A 25487-nucleotide genomic window follows, 5' to 3' on the forward strand; every position below is an offset into this window, starting at 1 on the left:
TTTCTATTCGATGGCAACGAAAATCGATTACTTGTACGAGTCTGGCGAAATCTTCAAAGACGTTATGAGGTGTAGTTATCGATTGCTGCCAGCCGTTCCAATGTGAGTGGCGGAGCAGTGACGTCACTAACTCTGCGGGCCAATCACAAGTCAGGACCAGAGTAGGGTTATCCTGAAGAGTTTATAACGAGCATAATAACGAGTGTGGTGGAGAGGAGGGGAACAATTGTCTTTGGGTTATCCCTATAGGATTCTATGATAATTGTCGCTAGCTGGCGCTTTTTAGTTCTCTGGGAAAGTGTCGTACGTGGTCTCGACGGCTGCTTTCTGTCAGTGGGTTATAAACAACGACTCTGCTATCTATTTGTCAATGCATAGTGGGCGAGATGATGAATTGAAGACTAAAATGCAAAAAGGAATATCGTATCCAAATGTCAACCTGAGATGGAAGATACCGAAACACACACACACACACACACACACACACACACACACACACACACACACACACACACACACACACACAAACAATTGAAATACAAACCTGTATAAGATGAATTTGATAATAGTTATCATGTTCGAAAGTATTGCTTGTATTGATGAGTGCAGTATCACTGAAAAGAGAAAACTGTTCTTCCTCAATTTGATGATAACCCAACTTTGAAATAAAAAATCATTTGACAATGTCAGTTATTAGTTATTGCATTCAATTTGTTTAAACAATACAAAAATAATGATGCATCGAGTAAGTCATAAATTTACAAACATAGAGAAAAGCCGTTACACAATCCTTAGTGAACTCTCTAACTTCACTTACACATAATTATTGATCAATATTTGACGAGGAGTATGCGTATACGCGGTTAGAACAAAAACAGTGTAGAAAACAGTTATTCCTTACCTTTCTCAGATTTTTTTCTCGTTATAATAAAGTACACCACGTAGGTCCTGAACATGTCAAATACATAATTGTATCAATTCAAGGGCTTGACTCTAACTTCATGAACTTATTTTCTGTCGGGTGACCCGCTCCAAGCATCTAAATTCTTTGAGTCTGATTTTGTTTTGTTTTGGTGTTTGTTTGTTTTTTTGTGACGAGAAAGACAATAGCGGCCTGAAATAATCAAAAACAATATGACAATTAATTGCCCAATACGGCCAGCACAAGATATCCTATCTACAATTTGTCAGACTGACATCAATTTACAGTGGTTACAGGCCACCGGACCACTGCAAGATATATGTCGAGTCCTATAACTTACACACACACAACACTTGAATCTAACAACAGACAAAATTGGAAATGACTTCAAAACAGCACAGACTCGTCATTCACAAGTTTGTTTACGTTTCAATCGTCCCGTTATCACGTGACATGACCCGATAGATTTTTATTTACTGTTTTTACAAAACATGAGGGTTGAAACGTAATGGCTGACAAAGCATATCTGATATCGCGTTGCTACTTGACGAATGACAAGCATCATAAGCCAGACTGTACTGGCAGGTATAGGATCATCGTCCAATAATTGCGTATAATATAGCGCCTGGCGGTTATAATAAGCAAGAGATGGCCGCCATGTTAGACTGCGTAGAGGTAAGTAAGTTTCATCAACTTCCGTTACCGTGCATTGTTGTTTTTTTTCATTTAACATGAATAACATTAATATCACCTGCACATGAAGTATAGATCCTCTTGACATTTAATTTCTATGTAACTAAGGCATCTCAAAGCTGGTGTGCTATCTATAAACATTCGGGTCTTGTAGTAGGGTGTAATACTCCCAACTATCAATCCAACGCCAAACGTTTTACTGTCATTCTCTGTGCCACAGCCAAATGACAAGTGATGATTGTAATTCTCCTTGTACCGTATTATTTTATTAGTTTTATTAATTGATTAATTAATTGATTAATTCTAATTATTTATTCATTTATTTATTTATTTATCTATCCATCTATCTATCTATCTATCAATCTATTTATCTATGTATTTATTTATTTATTTGTTCATTCATTCATTTATTTATTTATGTCTGTAAATGAAAACCTACCGAACAAAGAAAAAAAAATAAGATACCCTAAGTCCGGAAGTGAAATTTATATCCGTCAAAAATATCAGGGTTATATTGGTTATTGGTTTCCAAACAAGGAAAAAAAAAACAATAAGATACTTAAACGTTTTCTACTGGGAGGATTAAGGTAAGTTGATCTGCAATTATCAATCTGAATACCATATTTATATCTGAAATATTTACAAGACTTGATAATAATTATGAAGTTTTGATTATCAATTATCGATGATCTGGTAACGCTGATTTCTTTCCTTTTAGCCAAGAGGCACCATCACCCCGGCAGATCCGTTCGACCGAGAAGCCGACGCCAAGGCGCTTTACGACGCCGTAAAAGGACTCGGTAAGTTTATTTGGACACTTCGCCCTTCCTATATCATGCAGTTAATGGAACAGTTGTCATTACATCCAGTCAACAGCCCCAAACATGATCGTACTTACCTCATGAAATATCAGCTATTAACAAAATGTTCAAAATCCGATTGATATCCCTTTCTGTTATTGTCTTCGTTGTTTAGATATTATTTGGAAATATTCAACAGTGTTTCATGATGTAATTATAAAATTGATAACTGAACCTTGCTTCATTTCTCATCCCTTCCTGTTATACGAAGAACTTGCTTCCAAAAGGCACTAAATCCATCATTTTTTTTTCAATGGATTTAGCACCTTTTGTTTGAAAGGGAATTATGCTTCATTTATGCCAAAGTTTCATGAGGAAGTTGTCCTGTGCTCCAGGTACTCTGGAGTCGACGATTACGGAAATCCTCACCAAGCGCACCAATGGTCAGCGACAAGACATCGTGGAGGCGTACTCGCTGGAATACGGTGCGGTAGGTATTTTCCTCTGACTCATTTCTGATATTCTGCACTGGTTGTACGATATGAGGACTTTGATAATACAATTTATACTATAAACGTCAACGTGGCCGTCATTACAAGTCATGGCTGGTGATTACTTTGTACTCCATCCACTTCCGTCCCTATGCAGTGACGCATCTATGGCTTTATAAGCTCATTGTTGTAATTGCCTGCAAAATGTACACACGGATGACGTGTCCTGAAAGCCGATCACTTAGACAGAATCACGTGTCATGGCCGTTATATTTTTCACGGCAAAACTTGAAAGTAGGCCTACCTACCCGCATGTCTTATAGATAAACAGGGTTGCACGCGAGTCAAGCTCACAAGATCATCCTCCGAAGAAAATAGATTCAATATTCTTTGTTCTTGAGAGCGAGGTCAACAATTTTAATTTTAAGCTAGTAACCATTTTGGATGCTCATTGTATTTTTGTTGGCAGTTGTAATAAGCTATAACGTGACAGATAGCCGAATGACTTCCCAATTGCACTTGAATGCCTCCTCGACTCGTTTTTATTTGTTGTCGCTTACTACCTACACGACTTCTCCTGAACGTTGCAAGTTAGGGCATCCTCATCCCATTATGATGACCAATTCGGGTAAATGCATAAATATCTTACAGTCTGAGTTTCCATAGACCGCATGACAGACACTTCCCCGTCGAAAAAAAAAAATCTTATTTTCGATGAATTTTCCCTAGACACAGGTATGTTTGTGGTAAGCCGCTTTGTGATTCACTCGACGCATTTCACTTTTCTCCTAATCTCCGCTACGTGCTGATCTGACACTCTTACTCCGTTTATAGGATCTCCTCGAAGTCATGAAATCAGAACTGAGTGGGAGCTATCTGCGTGTCGTAGAGGGCCTCCTTGATGAACCGCAGTTACTTCTCGCACACATTATTCACACAAATGCCACAGTGAGTTGAGTACTTTTTGCAATGTTATTTTATCATTATTGATTATATCATTATTATTATTATTATTATCATTATTATTATTATAACCACACAATTTTTATATAGGCCCATGAATTTATTCAAACCACTGGTCAAAGCAACATGTTGTTTAAGGGACTACAAGTCCATTCTTCTGCATTGATTTTGATATTGAAATAATTTTAGTCGGACAGGACTTTATATTTGTTCTCCTTATATTTTTCACACCCATAACTTTGGGACCTACAGTTTTAAAAGCTAGCTTTTATATATATGTCCCATCATATTTTTGTTTCTCCTTTGTTACACCTTTATTATACCGGTACCACATACCATAACCATTAGCATAATAATGTGCTTGAGCTCTCTTTATTTGATTGAATCAGAAGACATGTTTGAATATATACATTTGTATTCTTATTTGTCGTATTAATGCCAAGAAATTTACGAACTGAGCTCCATGATACTGCGTTCATTTCATTTGACAGAATACCAGCTTACTTGCTCCCTCTGACCTTGCTCTCAAGATATTTGAGATAATATTTCCTCTCAACTACGTGGTAAGTGCGTATTGATATCTTAAAGGAAAAACATTTCCTATGAATAATAGAAATCAAGGTGTGCTTGTGCAAATTATGTGATATTGTAGTTTCACTATTCCCAAAACAACATGGAAAATAACACGATTGGTATCTGTTAATGCATAGAGAGGCTACATGCCACACGGGAGGGTAAATCTTTTTTTTTAACTTCTTCAAATTGATGAAGTTCTTGCGTCGAGTGTTTGTGGTTGTTGTTGTTTTTTTTTCAACTGATTGACAAATTGCCCTACATCGATGTTTCTTTAGCTCATCTGAACATACCTCAGCTTTCTTCCTGTACTTAAAATAAAATTATGATACTGTGTATGTCAACCCTGCGTACATATAAGTTGACCTCACACAAATTGAAAACCTGGATAATTAGAAGAAAACTTTTACCCGAATTAGGATATAGACATGTGTTGATTGCACTGTGTAAGTCGAAATATTTTTCTCCAGTCCCTTTAAATTGGATTCAACTCGCAGAATAGGTCGACTGCACTTGCTTAAATTTAATGTCGTGAAAGTAGAGATGATGTTTATACCAGTCACTGTGGTTGATTTTGTATTGTGTGATGAAGTGCAGAAAAGATTTACATAACACATGTGATAATATGACTCGCTGGCTGTGTTTCTATACTACTTGAAATAACGTGACGGACATTGACAAAATCGGTGCAATTGCGACTGATCGATACAATGAGGTTGGGCATTGTCCTTATGAAAAAAAAAAAGTTTTCATATAACGAGTGAAATTCTTGTTCGATATCACGTTAAAGATAATATAAAGTTTTGGTACCTCAAAAGTTTCCCTGAGTTTCCTTGTCTTAGTTTGTATTCAGGTTAAAGTACCTTTCATATAGCTAACACTGTGAGACTTACTCGCCCCAAAGTGCTCTCATGTCTTAGTAATCATGCAATAATGGTTTCGTACAATACATGTATATTGATTGTCGCGGTACCGCGTCGAGTCAAACTAACGGCTCGTTCGAATTTTTCAGAGCCCGCTCTGCTCTGGTACGAAACCATTATTGCATGATCACTAAGGATGAGAGCACTTTTGGGCGAGTAAGTCTCACAGTGTTAGTTATATGAAAGGTACTTTAACCTGTGGGAGAAGGGCTGGTTCTCTATATCCAGAGTGAGGGGATCAGCTCCCTCTGCCTCCCTAGCTGTCTCCCTCTGTCCCTGTACGCTGTACTTTCTCCTATTTTTCTCGAAGTTCCCTGCCTGCTAGGTTGTGTAGGTCAGATAGGTCTGATAGGGTAAAGGCGCCTGCCCCCAGGAAAGGCCGAGACATCACTGGTGTTGACATGGGGTTCATAACCCTATGTTGACGGGAACGGCGTAACCAGGCAGGTCAAACTTCGAATTTCCTACTGTCCCCTTTCCTACAAACTCTCTCATTGAGTCTTGAATCGTTGTTAATTGCGATTAGGAATTGCTAGGAATAAGATCTAACCTAGTATGAGAAGGCAACTCAGGAAACCCGGGTCCCTTTGTCACCAGCCGTCATGCCTCGGCATTCCGTTGGATCTTGAACTAAGGGATCTGAGAGTGTCAACATAACAGTCGCGCGGTGTTTGGCACTTTAATCTTAGCGAAGGCGAGACTATCCATTAATGTGTATCCTTATCTGACCATCTTTATAATGGTCCAGTATGCAGATTATGTGTTGAAAGACCTGCGGCGATGGATTAACGGCGACGGCAGTAGGACTAAGAATCTGGAAGCTGCTAGTCAGATGTCTACACGTAGGCGGCCGAAGTTAGATGGTCGTGCGGTGCATGCAATTTGGGGACACAATGTCTGCAAGGCAGCTGCTTCGGCGTCCAGGCTGCTCTATTTAGAGATGCCACAGCCTGCCCGCAATGCGGGAAGCCCCTAGAAAAGGTGGGGTAAACAACGGGTGTTCCCAGATTCAACCTGGGTGGGTGACCACGCCCATCGGGTCTTCAAATCAGTGGTCGAATCAACAAAAGAAGACACAGTCTGAAAGTAGCCACATGGAATGTACGTACTCTACTTGACAAGAAGAAGTCTGACAGGCCAGAGCGACGCTCAGCCCTGTTGGACAGAGAATTGGACAGATATGGTATTGACATTGCAGCCTTGCAGGAAACCAGAATGAAGAGTTTTGGGCAGCTCAAGGAGCAGCATTATACTATCTTCTGGTCAGGTCATCCACCCGAGGGGCCAAGTGAGGCTGGAGTCGCCTTTGCAATCTCAAACAAGCTTCTAAGAAATGTACACTCTCAGCCCAAACCAATATCACCTAGGCTGATTCAACTACGTGCAAACTTAGATAAGCAGCAGCATATTACCATAATCTGTGCTTATGCCCCTACAATGACCAACAATGATGACATCAAAGAGCAGTTCTACAGCCTTCTTGCTGAAACCCTCAGATCCATCGAGAAATCAGACAAGATCCTTGTTTTGGGTGACTTCAATGCCCGTGTTGGCAGTGATCGTGCTGCTTGGGGAAATGCCTTAGGCAAATTTGGCAGAGGGAAGATGAACAGCAATGGTGAGCTTCTTTTGTCATTGTGTACAGAGTATGATCTTGCTGTGACCAACACATACTTCAACAACCCAGACAAGTGGTTCTACTCATGGTCTCACCCCCGATCTAAGCATTGGCACCTGCTAGACTATGTGTTGACTCGAAGACAGGATGTCAAGGATGTCTGCAGCACAAGGGCAATGAGGGGTGCTAACTGTGATACTGACCATGTACTTATACGCTCCAAGCTGAAATTACAGCTGTCCCCACCACGCCGGAAGACTGCAGCAAAACATCGTACACAACTAAATGTATCTGCCCTGCACAACCCAGAAATTTCTAGTGAATTAGCAAGAAAGATGGACGCTATCCTAGATGATGCCTTGTCAGAGAATAACTCTACTGAAGAACTATGGGAGGAATTCAAGTCGAAGGTGTATGAGACTGCATCTGAGGTTCTTGGCCAACCTAAAGGCAGAAACGCTGACTGGTTTAATGAGAATGACAGTGAAATCCAAGCTCTCCTCGAAAACCGGAGGAAACTGTACCTCAGGACACTTGAGGGTAGATGTACCCGTTCATCAAAACTGCAGTACCAGGATTCAAAAGCCATGTTGCAAAAGGCTCTTAGGGACATAGAGAATCAATGGTGGCTTGACAAGGCACACGAAATCCAACAGTTGCATGATGCTAAAGACAGCAAAAACCTTTTTGCTGCACTGAAGAAAGTCTATGGGCCTTCAACAGGCAACACTGCACCAGTCACCAGCTCAGACGGCAAAGTACTATGCACAGAGAAAAGTGCCATCATGAATCGATGGGTGGAGCATTTCAGCCAGCTCCTGAATAACACTCCCGCAGTAGATGCAGCTGCAATAGAGCGAGTAGAGCAGCGTCCTACTGATGATTCTCTGTCAGCACCCCCAACTTTAGCAGAACTTGAAAAAGCGATTCAACTCTGCAGCAATGGTAAAGCTCCAGGGATTGACAGAATACCGGCAGAAATATTCAAGTCTGGGGGTATACGCATTAAAGAACAGCTCTTGCACATAATAACAGAATCATGGAACAATGAAACTCTGCCAAAAGACCTCAAAGATGGCGTTATCGTTGCATTGTACAAGCACAAAGGTGACAGGCATGAGTGTGGCAACTATAGAGGAATCACCCTACTATCAATCGCTGGGAAGCTCTATGCAAAGATCTTGGTTATGCGGCTTCAGTCTCTGTCAGAGAAACACCTTCCTGAATCACAATGTGGTTTTAGGCCAAGTCGTGGTACAACCGACATGATTTTCACACTACGACAGATTCAAGAGAAGTGCCGTGAGCAGAATCTACCACTATACATCTGCTTTGTTGACTTCCGCAAAGCCTTTGACAGCGTCCCCCGAGACATGTTGTGGAGAGTCCTCGGCAGGTATGGCTGTCCTGACAAGTTCATCAACATCATCAAGCTCTTCCACGAAGGCATGGAAGCCCAAGTCATGATTAGTGGAGAACTTTCTGACACTTTTCCTGTGACCAATGGTGTCAAGCAAGGCTGCACCCTGGCACCCACACTCTTCGCTCTTTATCTTGCTGCAGTGTTGGAGGTAGCCAAAAAAGACCAACCAGCTGGAGGAGTATGGCTGCGCACCAGACAAGATGGCAACCTTTTCAACCTGCGCCGTCTGTCTGCCAAAACCAAAGTAGAGGAGGTGTGTGTACAGGAAATGCTTTATGCTGATGACTCAGCCTTTGTTGCTCACTCTGAAGCAGAGCTCCAGCGAACATTCAACTGTTTCTCTACAGCAGCTGCAGACTTTGGCCTCACTATCAACGCCTCCAAGACAGAAGTGATGTTCCAACCTCCTCCTAGAGCTGAATACCATAACCCAACCATAAACTTCAATGGTCGCCCCCTACCAACTACTAAGAGTTTCACATACCTAGGCAGCACTGTAACTCACGACACCAGCCTTGACAACGAGATAAGTAAGCGGATTCAATCAGCTTACTCCTCCTTTGCCAGGCTGAGAGACAAACTTTGGCATAGACATGGTGTAAAACTGTCTACCAAGATAGCTGTGTATCGGGCAATTGTCTTACCATCACTGCTGTATTCGTCAGAGACCTACGTCCTTTACCAACGTCACATAAAGCGGCTATCCAAGGTTCTACAGAGACAGCTGCGCAGCATCATGGGCATACGCTGGTGTGACCATATCTCTAATGAGGAAGTGCTGCAAAGAGCAGGTATGATGAGCTTGGAATCCACTATCATGCGGTCACAACTCCGATGGACAGGTCATGTTTTGCGCATGGATAGTAATCGTCTGCCAAGGCAAACCCTCTATGGAGAAATGAAAACATGCAGAAGACCCATTGGCCGTCCCCTCCTCCGCTTCAAAGACACCTTGAAAAGACAGCTTTTGCTGGCCAAGATCCCACCAGATAGTCTGGAGAAGGTTGCCGTAAATCGGACATACTGGAGGAATCTAGTAAGGGATCAAACAAATTCTGCTGAGAGAGAGCGACATCAGGCAGCAGAGGAGAAGAAAGCAGTAAGACACGCCAATGCTTCTTGCTTACAAGAAACAGACAAACCCTATGCATGCACTGCCTGCAACTTCCGCAGTACAAGTAGAATTGGTCTGTGGAGCCATGTCAGGAAGCATAACAAGAACTGACTCGCATCCTTACACATAGATTGTCTCAGTCATCATCGAAATCGATGGACAGCCATATACTTTAACCTGAAACACAAACTAAGACAAGGAAACTCAGGGAAACTTTTGAGGTACCAAAACTTTATATTATCTTTAAGGTGAGGAATGTAGTTTACTAAATTGTATTACACAGTGCACTCCCTTTATAAAGAACACGGTTTCAACGAAATTCTCGTTACAACGGACTAAAAACAAAGTCCCATTCTAATTATCATCTCTATGACTCTATTCAATTCAATGTTCTGCTATAACGAAACTTTAATATAAGGAAAGAAAATCATCGGTCTCGAGGATTTTGACAAAACGAGAGTACGCCGTGTGAATCGTTTTCAACATGAATTTGAAATATCTAAGAGTAATAAATCACACGATGTATTTTGTATATGTATTATAGTCATGTACCTATCTCTAACCTCACAGGAAATTAGCTGCATCAAGGAAGTGTATCATCAAGGTATGTGTTCATGTTTATCATCAGAGCGTGCCTTGAATAAAACGACCATATGCAAAAGAAGATGTGAAAATGTAAATAGGCCAGAGTCGTAAACGTATGTTGGTCCACTTCCGAAAAACGAGCGCTCCCATTAGAACACTTAAGTAAGGATATTATACATTATATCGTTATAGGATATAAGGGAATAAGTGAACGTTAATGTTAAAATACATTTTCTCCTGTCAGACATTGGAGTCCTTCTTCGGTGTCAAATTCATAGCCATCAGTAGATCACATCTTTCTTTTTTTTTATTCAATTGCTACAGATAATCATGACTGTATATAGTACATTAAATGTTTAAAGTGTAATCAATCATTAAATGTCTAATGGCAATCAATCGAACAAAGACTTAAATACCAGCAATGTATAATGGTTTACAAGATTTTGAATAGCAGAGTGCCGGCTTATCTAAAACCATTCATTATCATTAGACCAGTATACTACCACACCAGATACGCAGTCAACAGCCCCCTCTTTGTGCCTGCACCACGGACAGAATACATGCGAACGTCCTTTTCTTACCAGGGAAGTGCAACATTCAACACTTTACCAGTATTCTTACAAACTTGCCCCTCTTCTGAAAGATTTAGAAAATTATGCCGTCAGTTGAGTTATACGTTTCATATAAATACTTATTATGATACAATGGTTATTTATAGATTGTTTTAACATTTCTTTAACTGTTTATATTGTTTTAATTACTTTTCCTTTTGGTTCCACTAATCCCTTTTATGGTATTTAAAACTCAGTTTTTATTTTCGGTGTGTCATAACAGTAATTACACATTTTTCTTTATGATATAACACTTTGTCTACGCTGAATGTAGTATATATTTTATGTCAGTCTCCATGATCTAGTATCTTTTTAAGCGTGTATTGTTTTGTGTATATGTGTTATACTTGTATGTGATTTTTTATGAAGTTTATTGTAATCCAGTGTTTTATCATGTATAATACACAGGGCTCCCCTGGAAAGCAGTTGAAAAATTGAGGGGACTACCCTGTTTAAATATGACGGAATAAATAAACAAATAAATAATGTTAAATATGAATCATAATTGAAGTGTGAGGAGAAAATTTTATGAATAGTGGGCAAACTTAATTGCCCAGAAGTGCATCTCCTTTCATTAGTTGATGGAAATCACAGCGAATTTTATCTTAATTCTTTAGAATTTACGTCTATCTGATTACGACAGTGCAAGTGTGCCAGCATAGTATGCACAGTAACGCCTTCTATATACTGTGTGATGAACTATGCAAAGCATAGGAATAATTCATAATTGCTTTACATTTTTAGCTATCTTGTATTTACACATTATTTGTCAACTTGCCTAGTAGTGCAATGTGTAAGTGCCTCTCCTGCTATAGTCATGTCAACATTATCTTTATTTCGATAATACATTAATCATGATGATGGTATTGATGATGGCGTGGTAATTATAGGTACGGTTCTGTCAAAAATAAATCAGACCAAATAAACATTAATCCAAATCTTCCACAGCGTTTGGAACGGAGCTGGAAGGCGACTTGGTGTCTCACCTATACGGGCCTTGGATAGGGATACTCATCGATATTACCAAGGTAACCATGTCACGTCACTAACCTCGTTCTATTTCCTTCTGGGTTTAATCGGTATTTTTCCCCTCGAATGAATGCATATCATAATGACCCTCGTCACCATTATCTTGTCACCCCTACAAAATTGCACACTTTTCTTCTTCCTCTTTTTATCACTCAATTTCCAGGAATCTTCACAACATCTGCACTTCAAACTTACATTCTAACAAATGGCAGTGTGTAGGTGAAATATGCCACACTTATTTATGAAAAATTGTTCTAAGTAATGCAATGTAATTAATTTTCAATGACTTAATCATTCGTGATCAGAGGGCATGTGTCCATATAAAGTCTGTCGGCGTGTGAGTATTTTTCTTCTTTATCTCTGAATTTTCTGAATTTAATTCTCTCTGAATTCGACAACCTTGAGATGCCTTTCTTAAAAAAAAAAAAAAAAAATCTCCAAGAGTAATGATTATGACTTCAAGGTTTTAGTTCCTTCGTTACTGTAGGGAGATATCGTCCACGGACCATTAGGCCTACCCCTGCTGCCAATGAGTTCCAATAGGAGACTTCAACTGGAGTTCTCACTCTCTGCGTTTTTTTTTTTTTGTTATGCATGTATTACTTCGAAAAACAAAACAAAAAATCTCAGCGTGTTGTTGAGGTACAAAGAAAAATTGTTTTGTCTGCAAATATTTCATTCTTGACCCCCCCCCCTTTTTTTTTCTTTTTAACTCCAACAGGGCAGCCGAAACGAGAATGCTCCTGTGGATGACGCCAGTGTCGAATCAGACGTTGAGTACCTCATGGAGGTGATAATGATGATACGTTATACAGTATTCGTATATTGTGGTTACATTGTATGTATGGATGTTTGTTTGTTTGCTTGTTTGTTTGTTATTTGGTTTGCTTTCTTTGAATGATCAATCTCATACAAGCTATGATTTCCTTGTATATTTGTGTGTGGATCACTCTTTTCCATCGCCACATTTATTTGGTTTTGTTACATTTGCAACGAGCGCATTGTGGGTTTTTTTTCCCGCCACATATTACTTTGTATGTTACAATTATATGTGTCAATTGAATTGATAAAATTGTAAGCCCTGTCACCTTCTATTATAATGTTCCTTTTATTGATGGAAATAAAGCCTTTGCTTCAATTGAATTGAACTGAATATACTGAATTGAATGATAACAGTAGTTCTGTTACTAATTATTATTATCGTTATTATTATTACTATCATTATTGTTATTGTTATTATTATTATTATTATCATTATTATTATTATTATTATCATCATCATCATTATTTCTGTTGTTATTACTACACTAATAGTACTTCTTGTACTACCACTAATACTACTGTTGCTGTTAGTACTATACTACAACTACTACTGCAGCTACAGCAATCATTATCATCACTACTTCTTCTAATGAGCATGATATTACTTCTCAAGGCTGTATTTTCTCCGTACGCAGACATTTTGTTTTAGTTCTAGTACTTAATTTTGTGACAAGAAAAAAATCGCTCTCTCGCTCAATCTCTGCTTCATTCGCAGAATGCCGTTGATAGCTGGATGCTGCCCAATATGAGAATTGAGGATCTACTGACAAAGTCGAGTTTACCCCATCTCACGGCAGTGTTTCGGAAGTTTGATGACGTAAGCATACTCCTATTATAAGTAGATGTCAGTGAAGACAGGTATTCTTGCATCTCATGTGTAATGTCTCTATCATTATGATTATATAACCATGTCCAGCGCGCTCCACTTAAAGGCCACCGCTGCACACTTTCATTCCCACGACTAACTTTGCATCCGAAATAAATCACGATAGCCTCACAATAAATACGCTTGTTTATTTCAGATCCGAAGTCGGTCAGTCGTGCGACCGAAAGTTGTATAGCGTGTGGGGACCACAAGTCCACGCGTATTTCGAATAATTGGCCCTATTGAATAAAATAGATAAAAATAAATGAAGGAACTGTAAATCACAAGCAGGCCAAGATTATCAGCAGTCCCCTGTATTTCCAACAAAATGTTCTTTCATACAATAAATTTCATATTATGATTGCATTCTATTACATTTTATTTTCAATCATCACGATAAACTGGCTTGTTTGATTTCATATAACTTAGCAAATATAATTGTTGTAACTATGTGTTGTTGGAAATTATGTAAATGAAGTGTGAAGTTAAATGAAATGAAAAGGGTACCATTTGAATTTACAACCTTAGGTGAATTATTCCACTGTAGATGCAGAAGTGAGAACAATGCTTTTAAATTCAGTGTGTTTGCCTCAGTCCCGACAAGATCTTCTTACAAAGAGTGTCCAGCATATGTTGACATGACAGGCAACAGGAATAATGTGTACTTCAATAATCGCCAGAAACCATATTGCACTGTACTAAATAATAGGAATTGAAGAAACAGATGTGTAATTGATGTTGTATATTGTTACTGGTATACTATGGCTCTTTCAGGCGTGGACTCAAAAGACTGGAAAATCGCTGACTGATGCCATCAAAGTTAGCAACTTGACAGCAGAGCAGAAAGACGGCTATTCAATGATCGGTGAGGATGAAAGATCAAACCTCATGCCTTCGTGCACACGTCATTCTAACTGAAATCACCAGCTTATGAAAACACTCAAGCCTACAATGCACATTATGAATTTGCTTCATACTTTAGCAGGCATAAGCCATTTCCTGTTCATTATATTTATTATGAAGTAATTTTAAGTATTTACTAAATTTTGATTTCATTGCTGATGATGCAGTCTGTAATTTCGTTATTAACGAAAAAGTATATAGGCAGTAAGAATTGCGTGCAAAATCTTGAGACTTGCATCAACATTTTCAAACATATTCATGATCTTTGCTTGGCCTACTGACACCAAAAACAAACTATTTAACAAAAGAATGGAATGTAAATATCAAAATAGTAATGGAGGTTGATAGCTGATAATTGAATGTCCACTTGATTTAAATGTCAGTGTGTCATGAACCATAAACATTACAGACACGATGTAACCTTCAGAATAAATGCAGTGATTTTGATGCATTTAAATTGACAACCTTTCAATCTATTTTCCTCTTTAACCTTGTATTCAGTGAACATGTGTGTGGACTACATCCGGTTCAACGCCATGTCTCTCCACCGGGCCATGGCTGGCTTGGGCACCGACGACGACACACTCATAACGATCATTGTCCTGCGGGCTGAGGTAAATATTCCACACACACACACACACACCCACACACACACACACACACACACACACACTCTGAGTACCTATTACGTACCACCTCTCTGTCGGACCAGTAGAAAAAAAGGAGTTATCGTGCACACACACACACACACACGCACAAACACACACACAAAAAAAACACACAGTACGCACGCACACATTGGCTTTCCCACACTTCAATAAATATCCTATGAAATTATAGAGTTCAAACTGGCAACTCTTTTTGACCTTCAAAAACTGCCTCTCCGTTTGACAATAATATAGTATGCAGCATCGTAAAATAATCATTTAGGTTCACCTTTAAGATGCCTTAAGCGTGAAACTATGCAATGCTCATAAAAACAAGAAATGAATACGTAAGCTAGAAAAAAAAAATATTGGCAGCATTATAATATTATTGTTTTGGTATCATTCCTTGTTTCTGAGCATGTAAAACAAACAAATCTTAATACTGAAGCCAAATCTGATGCTTCGAGACCTGCAGGTGTCTTAAATGATATTACACGATTTTCTATCAACCTGTATTATGAAATTTGATCGCCTAATAGGATATCAGCAGTAATAACAACAACAACAAAAAATACTCGAAATGAAAAAAAAAACCCTAAGTGAAGAAAACAAAGATATCAAAATGTCATCAATGTCAATGTGGCATTGTGCACATGAGCACATTCATATCGTGATTTAGCGGCTTAGACTCTTTTAACTTAAGTCGAAGATTACGAGTTCGAATAATCCTTTCAAGTACTCACTTCCCTGGACCAGATGCCTTTACCAAGGGAGCACCTCCCTGCTTTTCCCATGATGTGTAACAGCAAGTAGAGTAACATTTTTTTTTTCGACAGCACTAGGAGTTTCCATGAATTAGGATGCATAAAGAGCCACATTCGCGAGCATTGATCAGTGCTTATCTGTTTTATAGCTTGACCTTGAGAACATCAAGGTCATCTTCCAGAAGTTGTATGACAAGTCCCTCCGCGACGCTGTCTCCGGAGATACCAGCGGTGACTATCGTGCTGCCCTCCTTGCTATCATCGGAGACTGAACTAACCTGAGGTACCCAGCCTTTTGAGCGTCTCATGCTGTAAGAATGATCGTGATAGTAGAGCGCCAGCTTGAGTTGAAATGTTGTCATTTTGGGCATGTTGGGGCCCTGCACAAGAGAGACTCCTCTTGATGTGATGGATCAAAGAGTCAATAATATGTATGTAAAGGAAATGAAGAAGAAAACGTCAAGATGAATTTATATGAGGAAATCAATGAAGGAGTTAACATAAATTGTGTAAATAAGTATTGTAGGTAGATGTGTACATATTCATAGAATCATTTTGTGTACGACTTTAATTGTAAAAAACTACACCACAATTGTTGCATGAAATGTAGTTCTTTTTTCTTTTTGAAAGTCTACTTTAAAACCGTAATCATTCTGTATTAAGTAGTGATTATGCTATGGATCAGATTCTTACATTTACTTTTGTGTGTACAATATTGCGTTCAGTTGCACATTTCAATATCCTGTAACACTCTATTTTTCACATTTAAAGGCATTTCAGAGAATATAGGTTCCAGTTTGTACCTATTTTCTGTGGAAAGCAAGGTTTCCTATGTCAATGAAGATTTCATGGACACAAAGAGTTAAAGTAAATCTTATTTTGGTATAACGATGATACAGAGCCTTGACTGAAATCACTCTCGCTGCTGCCACCGGAAGGAAATGGAAGTATGAACCCTTTGGGTGGGAGCCCTTGGTCTTATCTACTGTGAAAAAAGAAGCTCCTCATTATGTGACTATTGAATGCGGGAAAACGTTCTCCAGCACCGCCTACTATTTTGTTCATCATTCTCATGCATTAAGTCATTATAACTATGATGCAAATTCACACAGGTACAATTATAAAGCAATTTCTTCTTCACTTGTGTGCACGTGTATGTCCATGTGGCGTCGAAATATTTTCTGGATTAGACATTTTGATGTAATAAAGTATAATATAGCCATTGAGTTATCGTCAGGAAGTATTCTAGACGAATGCCTTTGCAAACATTTACGAATTCAATTTTCGATTCCATTATATTTTCTATATTGCGCAATGGAGAGCAACGACAAATGCAACGTATAGCTGTACGGCAAGTTCCAGCTAGGCTTTGATAAAATTGACGACTCAATTTCACTTAAGGCATTGTCCGTGTTTTCTGTTTCTTTGCTGTCGTATCCCCCCCCCCCCCCCCCATCCCAGAAAAGAAAATGAAAAGCAAGAAAGGAAAATAGATAGGAGCAAAGGAATGGGAATAGAAAGTAATAGTTGCAGCATTCAGAAGAAAGAAATAATCATGAAGAAAAGGTTAAAAAATGAACAAAATGATAATAGTGAAGGATGCGAACAACAACAACAACACCAACAACAAAACTATTAGATCAAAGACATGGGATATGGAGAGAGAGAGAGAGAATAAATAGTACAAGTATAGTAGCCGAAGGAGGAGGAGGAGAAGGAGGAAGAAGAAGAGAAGGAGAGAATGAGAACGAAGCGGACGGAAAAGGGGAAGAAAATGGAAAATAAAGATGATGAAGAATAAGAACAGAAGAAGAAGACGACAAAAAGAAAAGACGGGGAAGAAAAAGGAAGAAGAGGAAAGAAGGAAGGAGCCTATCATTGGTAGCAACGATTACCTATAAGTATTTACCATTATTCTGGTATCACAAAGATCACAAAGATCTCCAATGTATTATCAGTATTTTTATTTGTTGTAACCTAAGAAAGAATCTATCAGTACTATACTGACTTTAAAGATACAGAATTGACTTACATACCAAACTATATACACAAATGTTACAAAAAACGTGGTCATTCATATACTTTTTTTTCTATCTTTTCGGCCTTAAAGTGCCACATGAATAATCTAAACAAACCCTGTCTGTATCATGAAATCAGGGAATTGATTTTCTTCTTTTTTACGTAGTGGATGTCAGCCATGTTTATGTAATTTGACGAAGGCACTTGCCTGATGCGACGTCGTATTATCTGATTATGCCGACGATATTTTGTTCCTGCTGTTTATCGCAAAAGGTTACTGAGAAGTAAAGCATTAAAATGAATACTAAACCTTCTGAAAATTCTTTTTTTTTTCTTCGTCTTTGCTCAGGTCTGTTGTCTTCGAAATGTGTCAAATCTTCGAATAATTTCAATCTTTGAGCTTAGTGATGAGTGACAAAGAAAAGACAAGGAAATACTATGTCATTTTATTGAGTCAGTATCTCTACGCTTACACCGGTTGCTTAGGAATGTGTGTGAGCAATCGAGTGATACACACATCAATGAACTCGGGCGAAGTCAGGCACACCGAAAGAAAGTTAAGCATGAACATTGAACGATTTCTAACACGTTTGTCGGTAAACACGTTTGTCGGTTGAAATCATTCCTTTTATTGCCTGTAATCCCACCACTCGACTTATCATGAAAGCAAAGCAAAACAAAGCAAAATAGTGACGACCCTTTTCACAGTAAAACATGTAATGCGGCACACAGTCGACGGATGTACTCATGCAATGGACGTTGCAATGTCACTTTTAATAACATTCAGTGACAATCGTAGTCTTTATACTTGTTATTTCACATATTACGTCATCTTCAATAGCGATGAGATTTCAATTGCTCGCCAGGTGAGGAGTCTCTTTATGACATCCACTCCCATCTATCACCGAGTGATTGAAATTTTCATAGTGCACCTTACCCCGGCTCGTGCGCATCGGAATTTGTAGTCAATAAAGAATCCCCTTTATCTGTGTTATGTGTATAACCGCCTGCATCTTCGATCGTCTGCACCCGCACGCAACTGCAGCGGCGCGTTTCGCCGCGGAGTTCAGTCCTTACAGACCGGCGTGCTTGTTCATCCTGCACTTGGCGTTGTGTTGCAAACCGTACCGGTCGACGATCAAACGCGCTCGTATGCATTGGGGAGTTTACCGTACCCTGTCCACTGCACTGGATCTTGTCAATTTTGCCCCGGGCAGAACTCGCTCGCTGTCTACGCCTGGACGTCCGCCTTGGGATATTACCAGCGTTCCGTTTCTCTCTCAACTCGATTAAAATTGTTCGCACCCGCAGAACTACTCATCGTTTGCATGAGCAATGGCTGCAGTTGAGGTATGTCCTGATTATAATATTCTCAGTAATCCACACATTTTTTTTTTTGTCAGCTCTGCCTATAGTTGTATTATCTTTTTATCTTTTTATCTAGTCTAGGCCCTTTATACCTGTACTTTAATGTTTGTTCATGTTTCCACGGTGCCCAGGGTTGTGAATAGTAAAAGTTAATAGCTCTCATCAAAGATATAATGTCGCTTATCGCATTACAAAGTCTACAGTCAAGTGAAGCAATTATATAGCGTCATAACAATCAGCTCATGGGCGTATAGAAGCATGGCGGTGACACGCAAGCTAAACAGTGTCCACGCGACTCCCGGAGCAGCCCCCATCTTTCAACCCGTCCCGTGTTTTGTTTTCATTGGTTGCCTGAGTTACATTCTCCCTCAAGCACATAACATTATGAATGCATTATGATATACCAATACATAAACGAATGCACATAATAATGAATAAAGATGGCATGATGTGATATGCAATAAACGTGATGCACTCTGCACGGTTGATGGCTAATTTGAGAAATTTCTTTCGATGATATCCTCGCTAATGGGTAGGTATTAAAGGCACATAGAGATTTTATTGCACACATTATTTTCTTTCATTGTCATAAATAGATTTCTAATCTAGACCTATAGTATATCATGAGATATGATTATGAATTACATAATACATATATGTTTGTATATGAATATATGACTGTGTTTATTTGTGTATTTATGTGTTTATAATCTATATGTATAAAAAAAAATAGACAGAATGAGAATTTAGATACGCTTTCGTGAGGTAAGGAAGTGTACACAATTGACGTTTTTCTTAATCCCACCGTAACATATATTATGGATGATCGCGCAGTATATTTTGAGATGCAATAGAAAAAAGCATGTTCAGTGACATGCTTTTCTAGCATCAATATACCCCAATATGTGATATACCCATATATGTATATAATTATGAATGAATAACATGAATAGAGAAAATCTGGGAAGAGTAACGTTTGCATGTTACTTATTATCAGTTTTCTCATTTTGTTTTTGATTGGGGGTTATTAATCGTCAGTGCAGATCCTTTGTAATGTAGGGATGTAGAGATGTAAAACTCATGTACGGTCTTTGTTATCATTTGAAAAATAAAAGGATAATAGAAAACAGGTATATATTAGCTATACGCTGAACTCCCTGCGAATCGAAACAATCAGAAGCAGAATTTCTGATGCGCTCTAATTATCTTGCCGATGCTACTAGTCTCGCTCTATACATGAGATATGCTATTTCGTAATTCAACATCCCCCCTCCCAGAAATGCGAATCTCAAAATGATGAACCAACATACATTATGGTCCCGCCTTTGCCATAGAAGAAAACATTCCCAGTAAGCTAGAGCTAGAGGCACCCCTCCCCTCCCCCGAAAATAAATACATACTAAGTATACATACATGGATACATACATATACACACTTTCACACCCAGACGTTATCCTTATAATTATGATGAAGGCATTATCATTTTTTTTTCTCAAGTAGAACTGTGGAAAGTATTACTTTAATTTCTGCTTCTATGTGTATGTTTTGTGTATTTTCTATGTATACCGTGGCAAACTGGGGGGATCTGGTTTGTGGTCAAGGAGAGAATCCAATATCATCTCTCTATTATTACTGTAGTTCTAAGTGACTATCATGTTACATCTGCATTGGTGCATTCATGTATTTGAGTACACATTCGTACATACGTGTGCGTGTGTGTGTGTGTGTGTGTGTTGTATGTATGTGTGTGTGGGCGTGTGCTTGTACATTGCTTTTTTGCGTGTGTATCTGTGTGTGTATTGTAGGAGAGAAGCCGCCAAGGGATCTTGCACTTAAAAAAAAAAGGAAAGGAAGAATACAACGTCTTTACTGGATACAACGTATTCTACACTCAATGAGATTCACCCGTTGCATCTTCTTCTTTTTTTTCCTCCTCCAGGCTTGTCCAAACACTTATTTTAATATCGGTGGAATCCATTATCAAATCCCTCCCTTGGAGCCCCTGTGGAGGGGAGAAAAACCCTTAAATTATCTTGCGGGCAATTATTTCGCTGACTGCTGTGAGAAAAAAAAAAAAGAAGGTCATTGCTCCCTGCGGAGTGCATATAAATACAGCCATACTAACGAAAACCACGCCGATCAGCGCGTATGATGATGAGGGCTGCGGCAGCCTGCGCCAAATGATCAGCGAGCAGTGGCGTGTCACACAACGACGCGTTGACTGCCTATACGTGTAACACAAATATGCAGTACAGTAACTATCAAAGGCCCAAAATAATCAAGGAGCTTCAAGCACATACCCCTCGTATCAAGCACGTACACAAGCGGACAAGTACGCACACACACACACACAAACACAGACGCACAGAGAGACAGATAAGTTCGTCTGAGGTCGTGGTGAACTCTTGCAGCTTGGTGGTTGTATTAAAGGATGAGGATGTTCCCATGATATAACCAGGGAAGTGGGAAAAGGTATCCTATCTCCCTGATGTAACAAATGTTTAGATATTGTAAATAAAAGTATCACCGATTGCAATTCTGGCGGTGGAGTTGATAGCGTTAGAGAAATATATTTTCTAGATACTGTTATTGTTATTAATAGCCATATTATATCATCCCTATAATCATCTGCATGACAACATCATTACTATCAAAGCGAAAAACACCCGTGTGATATCACTGAATTTGCGCTCATTCTTTTAAAATTGCGTGCATTCAACAACAACGAACAGCGGTAGCGCCTGACCACTGGAAAGCTTGTCCAAGGCTTACGCGACATAGCAGCAACCGATTATACCGGAATCCAGGTATTGAAATGCATTGAGTTTGTACAGGTGGATGGAATGACCTTTTACAAGGTACCCAGAGGCATACTGTCCATGACTCAGACTTTGTTTGATGGTGGGCTCTTCTGTTGTCATTACTGCTACCCATGCTATTGCAGCGCCGTAAGTGGTGAAAATTACCATCCTAATGAATATTCATGATTTCAACGAAGAACAAACCGACAACAGAGTAGCTGGTAAACCTAGACTAGGTACTCAGGATGGCATATCTCCAGGGATCCTCTATGAACTCAATCACCTATCGAAGGATACATCACATGTGTTCACACAGGAAAAGGGGGAAGAAAGTGAGAGCCCCCGTGCTGTGGCACGCAGACGAGCCAAAGATAGGCGGGAGTAAACATGGCACAGACACATATTCACATACCAACACGCACACACACACACACACACACGATCACACACACGCACGCACGAACACACACACACACACAAACATACACACACGCACAATTTTTTTTTATGGCAATGAACTGTTTTTTATTAGATTTTCATTCAATATCAGGCTCATTTTCACAAGGAAATTAGTATGGAAAGACATAAACAGCTGTATTCCTCTCGCTTGTGCTGTTCAATCATTTTTCTTGGTTTAACTTACAATACAAATATGCCTATTTTATGCAAACTATGCCATACAAAGCTGATATAAAATTCTTTGTAAATCTCATAATACAAAAAAAGCTTCTTCATCAACTTGCTCAAACTAATCAGCACACACACACGCACACACATGCACACACAGACAGACAGACAGGAAAGCGAGACGGGGGTGGAGAAGAGGGTAATGGGGAGGCGGGTTGGGAGATGCAGGGGACACAAATTGAGCTTGGAATAACACATAGATTGTACGGGAAGTAATGCGGATTACCCCCATGAACGTGGCTCGGTTCCATTTTCCCTTTTGAGTTTCTCCGTAGGTTTCCCTTTTGGAAAGCCACGTACGGAACCGTTGGCCGGACTTGCTGACTATAGAATCTCAAAGACCGTCGATCGTATTGGCGTCTTTTCGACAAGATCGTTCCCCCTCCCAAGGCCCCGTTATATTCGTGACTAAGATTGTCTGTGTCCCCCTGCTTCATCGTTCAGTCACTACCGAACATCCCGAGTGAGCAAAAACACGCCAGATATCTCTGTATCGCTCGGGAATACATGCCTGCTCACGTCACGAAGATGAAGGAGAAAAATATAGGTGGGGGGGGGGGGGGGGGGGTATGAGAGAGAGAGAAAGAGAGGATAGCAAACAGCAAGGAACGCTGTGTATATACATGTAATACGTTAAAGGGACTGTACAGTACTGGTTGAGGTGGGGATTTGTGTTTTGAACATTCCTAAGTGAGATAATGAGAAACCTCTTATGAAATATTAAAGAGCATGTAATTTTAAGAAGGATTCAACGTTTATTCAATGAAAATTTGGTTTTCAAATAGGTGAGATAACCAAAAAAGTGATAATTATAAAAGGCGACTGGCCACGCGTTTTATTACGATATCTTTGTTTCACATTGTTTTTGGATATCTCAGCCATTTGAAAACCGATTTTCATCAAATAAACTTTTGATACCCCTTAGAATTGCATACTCTTTGATACCTCATAGAGTGGTTTCTGAATATCTCGCAAAGCTAAATCTTCACCGCAACCAGAACTGTACACACCCTTTAACTTTTAATATACGCAACATGTATAGCCTTAACCCAATGCCTCCAATGTAAGTCGATTCTCCATAGAGTTAATACATAGAACACAAGGATCGTGTGCGCAAAGGGGTAATCCATCCGATTCTGCTATTCATGCACTTTCTATAATTCCGACTCATTATGACTGCCATATTTACCATAGTTACTCACACATTCGATTTCGCTACAATTGATTTTCGTATTTCTAAATGAAAATGTATGCCAAGTAACAAAATAACATAATACATGATATCCAGCTTGGATGTATACATTCGAATATTATCAATATAGAACAAAGCGGTCTGAAATTCAAGTAGAAAAATGCGGGAGAAATACGATGGAACCTACCTGAAAACATGCTTATTTAGCGTAGGTCCCGATAGAAATCTAGTGTGAAGAATACGATAAGGAGCAAGGATACACAACAAACTAAGGAAAGACATAACGGTATACAGAAGTGAAGATACTTCGGATGAAATGCAACTTATATAGGGTAAACAAATGAATCACATGCTGCAGGCAAATTAACGTTCGTTATGATAGAAGTATTGACAATAGTGCAAAGGTGCGATTAAGACATTCCTAAAACGACATATATACGTTACATTAAACTTGTAACGTCCACTCAGCAAGATACAGGAGATCATTGAGAAAAATAAACAACAACCTGCTGAAAGCCAATTTGTTCCTGAAGTAATCCTTTATTTTATAGCTCTGACTTATATGCCACCGCTAACGACCTGACAAGTTTAGAATCACTGTTTGTTTGTTTTTATTTTGTTCTTTTTCTCTTTTGTTTTGTGTAGTAAATATTGTTTCAATTTCAATCTTATTCAATTTTCGACAAAAAACATGTAGACATCACTCTTTAGGTAATAGAAAATAAGGTGCGTAATACTATGTACAATGAAAAAGTGTACAGTATTGTAAAACCTTACGATAATTATACATTGCATTTTGTTGAAATGATATTGTTGAATCGCTTTGAGTCTGTACAGAAAAGACACTTCATCAATATTGGTTAATGCCATTATTGTTTTCTTCTTCTTCTTCTTATTATTATTATTATTATTATTATTATTATTATCATTATTATTATTATTATTATTATTATTATTATTATCATCATTATTATTGTTATTATCATTATTATAAAAAGAAAGAGTATGGACAAAACAATTCCAGAGTGATTTGATGTATATGCTTTCCCGTTTCCGTTTGTGCCAGGATTCCAAAGGGTTATTACAATCGTGTTAGGGGAAATGTATTTGCACAGAGAAGAGAGGAAAAGGCCAACGAGCAAAAGAAGTACATAACAAAGAAGAAAAATGGAAGACGGAAATACCAATATTGATTAAAAAATGGATCATAATAGTGAAGAGACTGTATACCCTGGGGAAATATAAGACCACAATTTATGATACATTTATAGCATTGGCATTGATGATAAAAACATGCATATGACTTCCCTACTTTTACAAAAGGTATCACAACTTTTAATATCATTCTTTTATTGATTATTGAACGTAATAATATTTAGAACGAACGATTTGGTAAAAAAAAAAGATAAGAAATAATAATCAAGTCGGTCGTGTGATCAGGGAACTTTCAGGTTCCACATGTTTCCCCAGACGTTAACATTTATTGCAACCACCTAGATAGAAGTTGATGGTACCTTCACTTAATAACACTTTCATGTCATTGAAGAGGGAAAAAATGAAGAAGTGCCCCAAAATATGATATAAAAGATATGTTTCGTTTTGTTGTTGTTTCTTGGATAGACTATCAATAACAATTTCTATCGCTGAGCTGCCATGACAACACAGTCGTTCATC

The 25487-nt window shown here is 38.8% G+C and overlaps 2 protein-coding genes across 2 annotated transcripts in view; both read left to right on the top strand.

The window, feature by feature from the left end:
* The first annotated feature begins 1579 nt into the window (after positions 1–1579).
* On the top strand, positions 1580–16190 carry LOC139710058 (annexin A13-like). Its single transcript, XM_071622005.1, has 12 exons — positions 1580–1597; positions 2334–2415; positions 2811–2905; positions 3741–3854; positions 4361–4432; positions 10091–10124; positions 11665–11744; positions 12467–12535; positions 13283–13384; positions 14207–14297; positions 14837–14949; positions 15896–16190. The coding sequence occupies exons 1-12, from the start codon at positions 1580–1582 to the stop codon at positions 16016–16018; spliced, it is 993 nt and encodes a 330-aa protein (XP_071478106.1). The 3' UTR covers positions 16019–16190.
* A 2733-nt stretch (positions 16191–18923) lies between these two features.
* LOC139710039 (annexin-B12-like) overlaps positions 18924–25487 on the top strand; it is an 82273-nt gene continuing 75709 nt past the window's right edge. Inside the window, exon 1 of the mRNA XM_071621985.1 lies at positions 18924–19115. Within this exon, the coding sequence (XP_071478086.1) occupies positions 19101–19115 (15 nt within the window). The 5' untranslated portion in view covers positions 18924–19100. The remainder of the gene's footprint in view (positions 19116–25487) is intronic.

This window comes from Diadema antillarum, unplaced genomic scaffold (genome assembly GCF_040938485.1).
Source record: "Diadema antillarum isolate AM-2024a unplaced genomic scaffold, OU_Dant_1.0 seq00001495_RagTag, whole genome shotgun sequence".
In the NCBI taxonomy this organism is placed as follows: domain Eukaryota; kingdom Metazoa; phylum Echinodermata; class Echinoidea; order Diadematoida; family Diadematidae; genus Diadema; species Diadema antillarum.